We start from the raw sequence: 10,718 nt of genomic DNA, 5'->3' as shown, positions 1-10,718 counted from the left end.
AAATTTGGCTCTAAGGGGTAAAGCGTGACATTTAAAATCTGTGCGTGGAGAGCATTCTTTATTTTGGCATCAAGGAAGCTGCTCTAAAGATAACCTGATGCATCCATCCCAACTGCTTCCTTGGTTGCTCTAACAGTTCCCATCGGATTTCAGCTGTTACACAGGACAGGGTTTTGTAAACTGGTCTCATGGCACTCCTGCCTGAGGAAACTGAAACTTTTTAAGATGTCTTGAAGATGCCGAATTCTTGGAAACTTTTGTCAGAACAACAAAAGTTTGGCATTCAAAGCCAAACTGAATGGCGTAACTTTACTGACAATGTTAAGGTAAAACTGTTTGAAGTAGTTCCCCGAAGCGCTATTGGAAGTAGTCGACCGAAGCACTACAAATTATATCTTTCTCCTTTTTTGCGTGTTTTTGGGTCGAAATTGCTCCCCTATCACGCCATCGCTTCCTTTCCCGGTGGGTTCCTCCCCCGGAGCCCGCACTCCCACCACCCCGGGTATATGCGGGCGGTCTCTCCTCCCCAGACAGCCGTGCCCACCGCCAGCCCCTCACCGGGGCTGGGCAGCGCCCTCCCGTGCCGCCCCCGGCGGGGGTGCTCCTCCAAGGCGGGGCCGGGCCGGGGGAGGCTCCCGGCGGGCGGTGCCTCCCCCGCGGCGGCGGCTCGGGCCGCCTCGGCCGCGCTCCGTGCGGCAGCTGCCGGCGGTGCCGGGCCATGGGGGGGAAGAGTCTGCATCTCGCCGTCTGGACCGTCGGCGTCCTGCTCCTGGCCGCCGCCTCGGAGGGTGCGGAGCCGCCGCCGAGCTGCGAGGCGGTGCGGAAAGTTTTCCAGCTGCGGCGGCTCGGCCCGCTCGGCGGCGTCCCGGAGTCCCCGCGGGCAGGTAAGGCAGAGCTTGCGGGGCAGGAGGGTTTGAATTTGGTGCCGCCGGCGGCCCTGGGTGGGTGGCTGGCGCTGGCTGCGGGGCTCCTCGGCTCCTCCGCGGGCTCCGGAGCGACACTTGGGGCTGGGCGAGTCGGCTGCCCGGCCCCGTACTCGAGAGAGAAAGCGCTCTGCTCGGGCTGTGGGCGCTGGAGCACCCCGACACCTGCCTCAAAGTCCCGTGTGCCCACCCGGTTCCACTCCGTGTCGCGCAGAGCAGAGCCAGCTTCAGCTGGGGTCCTCCTGCTTCCAGCCGCCCGCGGGCAGGCACAGGTACATCGGTGCCAGCGCCAGCCCTGGAGGCTGGGAGAGCCACCCAGCTGCGGCCGGGCTGCTGGAGCTACTCTGCTGTGAAACGAGAACCACTTACACCGCTGCGAGTGCTCGGGCTGCGCATTTTCTGTGCTGGATATCTGCCTGTCACTGTAATGGAATAGGATTCCCGGGAAAGTAATGTTATGGCACTTTGAGTGTATCTAGCATCTGTATCAATGAAACTTTCTTTTTAAAGTAGATGCTGAACGACATTGCAAAGCACGTATGTAATGAGGTGTACGTTTTTAGATTTGAGGTTTCGTTTCCAGGTTTGTGAGAACCTCAGTTGAACTTGGAGAATTAAAATGCAATTGTGATCAGCGATATAGGATTAGAAAATAACATTTTTTTACACGTCTGTAAAGTATGTTCATGTTTGGATGACAAGTTAACTAGTAAATGTGAGTGAGTTCTTTCTTGACAGAAAATGCAACACAAGCAGAATTAATGTGCCCCTCACTTCAAAATATCAATACCTAGCCTTATTCTTTTTTTTAAGATAATCTGTGTAGTTTTTATTAACTCTGCAAATTGAGATGGTGCATACTAGGTTTATTTTAACGGAATTCCTCCAAAATACAGCTTTTAATGACTCTAGTTTTAAATGTGACAGATAATTTTTATCTTAACACAGTTAGTATTACAGTATACAGTTTACAAATCAGAGTACTTTTTTGAGGTTACCAGTACATTTGTCAGCATTGATTGTTGTTTTCTTGGGTTTTCCCAACCTAAAGATTTTATATCTTCGACAAAAAATAAGCACTTCAATTAGAAAGCCTGATGAGACAGGTACTGTGCAAATGAAAGTGTCTGGAAAGTAAAATCTGAGTTAAAGCCCTGTCAGCTATTTAATTTTTTGGTGCTGATTATTTGTGTGAATAATACCAATATGAATGATGTGGTATCACTTTATCTATGTTCTTTTCATTCTATAGCTTAGTGTAATTATTATGCTTTCTCTGTCATTGTAATTTATTTTAATTACCATACCATTCATTTGTGTACTAGGGATAGGGAAGAAATATGTTGCCTCAAGAGAAAGAACTATAGTACCTTATATATGTTTCTTCTGCCCTGCTTCTCTGATTTCCTCCTTTGCCCTATAATATTTTTACACCACCACTCATTATCTTGATTTTGACTTTTCTGTATTTCCTGTTTGAAGAAAAAGCTGGCTTTAAATGGTAAGAATATAAAATAATTCCTTTCTCTGCTGCTGCCCTTGCAAACAGTGGGCAGCAGGAGGTGTGGTACAGCTGCGTGGTCAGCAACCTTTCACTCTTTGAAAGAATTATATTGGTGTGGGCAGCCAGAGTTCTTGTTCTGAATGGCGTGGATCTCAGATATCATTAAACAGTGAAATCTATCCAGAATTGCCAATGACAAGAAAATGGAGATTAAATAAGTATTTTAGAGGGTTTAGATGTGAGTAAAGGTATTCGTAGGCTGAAAGCATAATGTGAAGAGAAATGTCACTTTTTGCTACTGATCTTTTATGTTAAGTGTTCTTTTGAGGCAAGATGTAAAAATGTTTTAAAACCTTTTCTGATGGCACTTAGAAATGTGTTTGTGTATAAGACACACACATGCACCCATACAACACACTCATTTTTTGTAGGTGTCCACTTATAAATAGGTGTCAAAGCTGCCTTCATAAGGTTTAATTTGCTTGCTCAAATGTGGGCATCAGGCACCATTTCAATTTTCTTAGGGCTTCTAGAATGTTCCCATGGGGCTGACAGATACATGGCTGGGAAACTTACATGGTTTGGTGGTGCAGCGTGCAGTGGGTGGGATACCTTTGGCATCTCAGGTGCTCCTTGTGGGAAGCCACAATGTACAGCCAGTGCAGATGGTGGCATCTTGGAGCTGCTCCATTACCAAATGTTGGTGTTGCCTTCAGAGCAAGCTTCATAAATTCCTCTATTGCATTGTCTCTGTGCCTTTATTTTAGTGGAACCTTAGATAGAACTTGTTTAAGAACACTTTCATTTAAATGTCTTAAGCTGAGTCTTTGGGGTGGAGTAGGATCACTGGCTGAAGAACAGCAGGTATGCTGGTTGACATATAAATTTGTATACAGTGGAAATCAGTAAAATTACAGGGCTCATATTTGCCTTGTTTTTATTGTATGTATGGAAAAAAAAGGCTGTACCACTCATATTTTTCCTCTTAGTAGGAATAAAGCAGCCTTATATCAGTAAATCATGCAAATTCTGATTCTGAAGATTGCCATGTGACCATATTTTGAATCTATGTCAGCTCAAAAAAACTATGCATTATTTTCTATAATTAATTTTACAGGTATTGTATAAAGGTGGTGTATCTTTAAGGGAGGAAAAAATACCTCCATCATCCTATGCAAAAATGCCAGACATATATACATGAAGGTGATCTTGAAAAATATGGGAACTTCAAATTTGAGTTTGTGTCATCATTCACATAGCACAGGATATCATAGTGTTGAAAATGGCAACTAATAATCAAGACAAATTAACATATTTACCAATCCCAATATATTTATTGCTACCCCCAGCAATCAAGACACTTGCCTAACTGTTCTCAGTCTTTTGTGAAAGTGATTTGGGAGCTCTTCTGCAGGCTTTCGCTCAGCCCTATCATATGCTGTTTTGAAACATTTATCACTTTCATATTGATTTTCAATGTTAGTTGCAAAAATATGTTGGTTTTTCCTGTCTGGTTCTGTGCTACAAGAACATTTTTGGGTGTACTGTACAAAATGACCCCAATAATTAAAAATCCTAATAATTAAAAATCCTTTTTGCTGTATGAAGAATCAAACAATATCCAGAGCATGGAATAAATATAAAAAGGACTCAAGGTAAGGTTTGGAGGGGTTTTTTTTTTAATTTTTGTGGATTAGTATGACTTGGATTATTTGGAAAAAAAGTGTTGTCTGCACAATGCTTTTTTACACATTTTATTTCCTTTGTTCAAGGTATTTCATATCCTTTCTGGTATTGTAACCTAAGCAACTTTCTTGAAGACTTCCACTCTTTTATCTTATATGTGCTAGTAAATCTAGAGCTTTTAGCTAATTTTAGCAGCTCATATTTTTCAGACAGATTAAATGGATGCTCTGAGCTCTTCTTGTTATCTTGGTTGCAAATACTGTTTCTTCTGTGGTTTCCTTCTTCTATGGTTTCCTTCTCTCAGAATACATGGAACAGAGACATTGTGGATCCCCAATCCCTGGAAGTGTTCAAGGCCAGGCTGGATGGGGCTTTGAATGATCTGGTCTAGTGAATGATGTCCCTACCCATGGCAGAGGGTTGGAACTATATGTTCTGTAAGGTCCCTTCCAACCTAAACGGTTCTATGATGTGATTCTATCAACAGTTAGAATGGCTGGTAAACTATTCACTCTTGCCTTCCTGACAGAGAGCTTCTAGTAGGTATGTCAGTGAGCAAACTTTCAGGCATCTGTTTGCACCAAAAAGCTGAATTGTGTAGCTTATTGAGAAATGTTGCATTTGCTGTCACTGTAGAATCAATTCCCAGTGAAGTGGGGGAAAAATGTGCTGGAGACATTTTTTTTCAGCTGGTTGGTTTCTGTTTGTTTGCTTTTTTGGTTTTGTCTTTTTTTTTTTTTTTCCCTCAGAAATCTCTCTAGGCTTCTTTTCAGCAAACTTTGGGAGATCATGTATGCAATTATGAGAACAAGAAGCATAAAAGAGAGTGAAGACTGTGATTAGTATAAATTTTATTACAAAGGGTTTTTGGTAGAGAATCATTATGAATAGGAAATTGAATAAATGCAGAAGACAATGCTGGAAGGATGAGATAATGTCAGAAAAAGTTGGTCTGTGGGACTATTGTTAATTCAAGTTAAAATACTCCTGTTAATTCCCCGTAAAGTAACAACAGAAGTCAGTTTAAAATCCAGCAGGCTGCTTTAATGCAATTCCAAGATCATGTTTGACTTTTAATTTGGGTTTCTAGTATCATTTACATTCAGGTAATTTGGATTTTGGTTCTACCTCAAGTCAAATCAAGTTTGTTTTTTTTCCCCTGTTTGGTGTGTGCAGACAGGGGCACTTCTAATTGCTCTATTTGTTTAACAGACATTCAGCGCTCTGGAAAAGGATTTAGTCGGAGACAGAAAGTGAATTTCTCTGTCAAATCAGTTACTGGTGTTCATTATATCATATCTGTTTTTGTAAGTTCTGTTGCCAACAGCATGATTTTGTGTGTGTGTGTGTGTGAGCATTTCACCTCTGGATCCACAAAATGATCACGGTGAAAAAAATTTGGCAGTCTAGTATTTTGAGATTAAAATCAACAAAAAATGGGCTCAACTATGTAGCAATTCGCCTATCTCTATTTCCAGTCTTTCAGCTTCTCTAGGAAGTCATCAGTGCTCAGTAGTCTTAGGACTTGATCTGGCTGGGATGACCTGGAGGGTGGTGCTGCTTGACAGAAGACAGAGGACTGAGTACTGACTCTCATGCTGAGTGGAATAGACGGGTTCATGTTTACAGTGCTTAAGGCTGGTGTCCTGTAGAAGGAATGGACTCTCCTCACTCAATGGGGTTTGCTCTTGAATCTTCCTGAGACTCAATATGATGCTTTCATAACTCCAAGACACTGTGGGTTTCCCTGCCCTGAAATTCAAGCAGCCTCAAAAGTAGGAAGGCTTTTGGGCAGGATGATGTGTTTTGTTCTGTGAGCTATAGCTTGGGTTCACCTTGCTAGGGTGCCTCCTAGTAGGCAGGAAGATGATCTTGGAGTGTATAAGTAAGGAGCCAGACTGTACTACAGTGTTGTGTGGAGTGTCCTTCAAAAGCAGCATATAGAATGCACCATCTCTTGAAGTGCAGGTGGTAGAAATGCTGGTGCTTTCTGAACAGAGCCACAGAAAGAAGTGAGGTGATAGTTCAACAGCGTCGACAGTCGGGGCCAGGTGCTTGAGGCTGATCCCCATCTCTTCTACTGTGCAAAGCTGAAGTACTTTGCAACAATCATAGTGATAGCAGATAATGCTACATGTGGAGTGGTGCTTGTAACAAAAATAAGTTAATAAATATTAAAGGATAAGCACAGGAAGGAGTCATGTCTGATACAGGTTTCAAATGCATTTTGAAATAAAGCACTGATTTGACAATTGCTTCCAAGCCATATGGCATTTCAGTGCTGGCTTTTGAAAGACTGTTTGTCATGACAATTGTAAGTCTGTTTTGGGATTTTTCAGACCCTGGATTTGATCTCTTGGAAGTCTAAGTAGATAGGCAGAAACTTACCACACATCTGGCATTTTCTCTTCCTGGCAGTCAATGTCCTGATCCTGTCAGAATTTGTTTATCTCAAGGTACTGAAAGTACGGATTTGTACAGCTGAGACCACAAATAAAAGTTTGAAATCTATTCCAGATAGGTAAACTTACACCTCACAATATTTAAGTTTTTCTTCCCAAACTGTCTTTTATAGACTCATCTAGATTGTTTTCAGTTCTAAAATCTTTCCTATACAATAACTGTTTACAGCAATACGTTTTTATTGCAGGCTAAGTTATTTCACTTCTAGTTGTCTTGTGCTATTGCCTCAAAGCAGATCAGAGTGTACAGCCATCAAAATTTGGTACTGAAAAGAGCCAATATGCCTTTTTGGAGCAGAAAGTGTTTTCTCCCTCTGTTTCAAAATTGGTTATTGACAAAACAATTCTTGTGGAAGATGGAAAGTTTTTTAGATGTGAAAACTCGGAAAGTAATTGTGTGGGTTTTTTAATATTGCTTGTACTGAAATGGAAGGACCTGTTTCACTTTCTGGTTTACATATCTTCTTTTGAAACATTATCCATAAGCTATTCCTTGTACTGTAGATCTCTAAAGAAAAAACTACAAAACGACTCTGTGGGTTTTGAGCAACAGTTCAATTTTTAGTCAGTTGGGTTCTTTGCATGTTGTATTTGGTTACTTTTTCCTGGCCATTGAAAGCAGCTGTGTTTAATGAGCTGGAACAAAAGTAGGTCAATAAAATGTACTTTATATGTACGTGATCAGCAGTCTTAAAAGTATAAAACAAAATTCCCATAGGGTTGGGAATGAGATCCGTGTTAAAAAGATGCTGCTTAAAAAAATAGTTTTCATAAAATCAAGGTATTAAAATAATGCAGAAGAGTCCTGAAATCATAAACAAATACTCATTATTATTTTAGGGTTTTGCTGAAAGTGTAAGTGTCCTCTTGAATCTATACTAATGCCCATAAAGCCTAGATAAAATTTCATATTAGCTTCTGCTTTAAAAAAGGCAAAGCCTTGGAAGCTAAGCTAACAATTGTTTAAAATAGTAAGGAGAGCTTGGGTAATAGACCTAATCTTTAGGTTATTTCATTTTAATATGAGACAAGTCTTAGCATGTCTGTGCCTGTGCACACGGGGAACTGCATGTGTGCAGTTACCCTGTGTATTATATATTAGTAACTACAATGTAGAAGTTGAAAGGTCATGCATATTAGAAAAATGGTACAACAGGTTTGTGCAAGATCCTTTTTACTGAAGCTCGTAGGGAGAAAGGAGATCATTGCTTCTGAAAAACGAAGTTTGTGAAAAAGATACATGTCAAGTTAGTAGGAGAATAAGGAATAGTAGTACTCACAAGTTCTAATTTTTCCTTGGTTTGACAACTCAGCTATACACTTCTTATTATGAAATTATGGTTTGTTACATAACAATGCCATTGTCTAAAACACTGCTGTATACAACACAATGTTATTTGTGTTTCAGGCAATGTGATAGCAGCACCTTGCCAAGTTTTCTTGCATTTTCAGTTCCAAGCAGAGGGAGGACATTTTTATGTAATTGCTATCTGCTAAGATTTAGAGGGTAAGGTATGTCATCTTACATAGGGTGCCAGTGAGGTGGGGTTTTTTACTAGTTTTTAAATACTCTATAAAACAAAGCAAAACCCTTCCCAAATCCACCCCAGCTATATTCTTTGTTTGGAATAGTTGTAAGTCTCCTGCTGGTATTTGGTCTCATATGAAAGCTGTATTGAAGTTTGAAGATGAAGTTGTATTGGGGAGACTGCTGTACTATACAAAACTGTATAATATCTTTCTAATAAATCACTTGTCATAAAACTGTAAGACTACAGTGACATAAGTGAAGCAAAATATATCCACTCGTGAGTTTTCTTTTTTTTCAAGTTTTTCAGAGTTATTTTGTGTAGCAAGTTTATTGTTATTTATCCACTCCAGTATTGCCTGGAGTAGTGTGAATAGTAAGCCTGACACACTGTAAGTAAGGTTTGATTATACGTAAGGTTTGATTGTACACCCACCTCTTACAGTTAGTGATGATGGGGTGGGTTGAGAGCCTCTGGGTGAGGATTAGGGGGATGGTAAACAAAGGAGGTGTACTGACGGCCCTACTGCTGACCACCCAGCTAGGGTGTAAGTATTGATGAGTTATACTATGTGTAGTTAAAAGAAATTTCATGACAGGTAACCTTTGTTCTTATGGGGCATTTCAACTTTCAGGATAGCAACTGGGAATGTCATGCTGCTGTGACAAGCAGGTCTTGGAAATTCTTGCAATTTGTGGGAGATAAGTTCTTGTCACAAGTACTTAGCCAATGAGGAAAGATGACCTCTTAGGCTTGCTATTTGTGAATAGACAGATCTTGATCTACATTATTTCATGGCACTCTGTCAAAGCTGCTGTTGATTACCTTCTCTGTGTCTAGGTCTTTCTCTGACTAGTTTGAATCCAGGAGAGTGCCATACTGGGTTGACCTGTCTGGCTTCTGTGGTAAGAACTTCTCCCCAGTCCCCTCAAAAAATCTGGCTTGAATCGTTCTATGAAGTCCTTCTTAATATCCTTCTTGAATGAATTCTATTAAGTTTAAAATCTCTCATAAGAACCAGGGTCTTGCTTTAAAGAAGACTCAGTCCAATTCCTTTTCCTGAGTTTGCATGGTATTAATTTCATACCACAATGTCATCCTCACTTGAATCTTCTTTGGGCCTGGGTCTCCCCATGTCATAAGCAGCTTGTTCATTCCATACCTTCAACGGTTTTATTAACATGAAGAGCAACCTTCCTTCTTTTCTCCTCCTCTTTCCTGACAAGCCAATATCTGTCCACTGCTGTGCCGTGGCCACTCAAGTTGTTTCATCATGTCTCAGTTATTCCAACTCTTCATAGTTCTTCTGGACATGTGCAGAGCTCCAGCTTTGCCTGTTTTTAAGTTATTACAGGAATTGCTGAATACAGCAGATGCTGCTCTCAGAAGTTCTTCCTGGCAACTGAAGCATATCTGGATGTGCTCTGAGAGTTCAGAAGTGAAGTTCATTGACGAAAACACACCCTTCCTATCCAAGTTACAAACAGTCACCCACCACTGTGGTGCTGACAGGTTAAAATACCCCCTTTTCAGCTGCAGAGAAGCAAGTTGTGAAACAAGTGCATGAATCTTCATTTAGCCACTGCATAGTTCTGTTTTCTTCATATCATGTTGTCAGCTCGTGAAAAAGAACAGAGAAAATCTTATTGTAGACTGCTTAATTAATCTAGATTAATGTCTCTTTTCACTTGGTCATTTCATTCTAGTTCAAACTACTGTGTTTCTTATTCTGACAGATTTGTTGGGCTCCTGTAATTGTGCTTAAAATTTTCTGAGGTTTAGAAGAAAATAAGGCTAGTTAGGCATATTAAGCTTCAAAAACATGAAATCAAGAAATAGGAAAATTGCTAAGAATTGTGCTAGAAAAGAAATATTTATACATGTATAAATATATAATTAAGTTAAATATTTATAAAAGAAAAGTGCCTAAGATGAGTGGATCAGGGTTCTCTGGATGCTTTGGGAAATTGGAAGTGAGATGTTGACAATGATTGCTTCCAGTGTCTGGTAGAATAAAGGGATTGGAAGCCAGAGTGATCCTGGGGAATCTCAGCAGTAATTGTAAATTGAAAGAGCACATCGAAGCAAGAGTATAGAGCTCCTTCAAGAGTAATATAGGAACAGTGGTTATTTCCTGGATATCTAGGAATTAAATAATCTGTTTAGTGGTTTTGTCCCTGTAAAATGTATGCAGCTTTCAGGGAAAGTCAAGTTCAGGGTTGTTGTGAGTTAGTGTCTGTCAGGCTCTTCAGTAGGTGCTAATCATGTTTCTGTAGAAAGATTGGTGTTGGGCAAGGTCAGGCATGAACTTAACATCTAACAGACAGTAAGATTTCTAATAGCCCTAGTGGTATCAGCAATTTAAGTGTTCATAATTTAATGCAGATGTTAGATTGAATGGATGAATTGTTCAAATGATGAATTTGTGCCTAACTGTTCAGTTTGTTTCTTGAGGTCATCTGATAGGACAAAATCATCTCTTAATAGGGTGTTTCCACTGTAAAGTCCCAATTCAGATGTATTTAAATTAATGATGTATTAGTTATGAAACACAAGTTTGAGCAGCAGTGTTAATAATAATGTAAGACACCTCAAAATTCATGCGTGTGGGTTA

The 10,718-nt window shown here is 40.3% G+C and overlaps 1 protein-coding gene across 6 annotated transcripts in view; it reads left to right on the top strand.

Moving 5' to 3' along the window:
* Positions 1-637: 637 nt before the first annotated feature.
* Positions 638-10,718, top strand: part of GPC5 (glypican 5) — a 602,821-nt gene continuing 592,740 nt past the window's right edge. For all 6 annotated transcript variants that reach the window (XM_085057712.1, XM_085057703.1, XM_085057731.1 and 3 more), the window contains exon 1: positions 638-884. In XM_085057712.1, coding sequence (XP_084913838.1) covers positions 719-884 — 166 coding nt within the window. In that variant the 5' untranslated portion in view covers positions 638-718. The remainder of the gene's footprint in view (positions 885-10,718) is intronic.

The sequence above is a fragment of the Lichenostomus cassidix genome, chromosome 1 (genome assembly GCF_008360975.1).
Source record: "Lichenostomus cassidix isolate B80296 chromosome 1, HeHo_3.0, whole genome shotgun sequence".
Taxonomy (NCBI): Eukaryota; Metazoa; Chordata; class Aves; order Passeriformes; family Meliphagidae; genus Lichenostomus; species Lichenostomus cassidix.
Note: the sequence above shows the minus strand (reverse complement) of the source record. Positions and strands in the feature narration are given on the sequence as shown.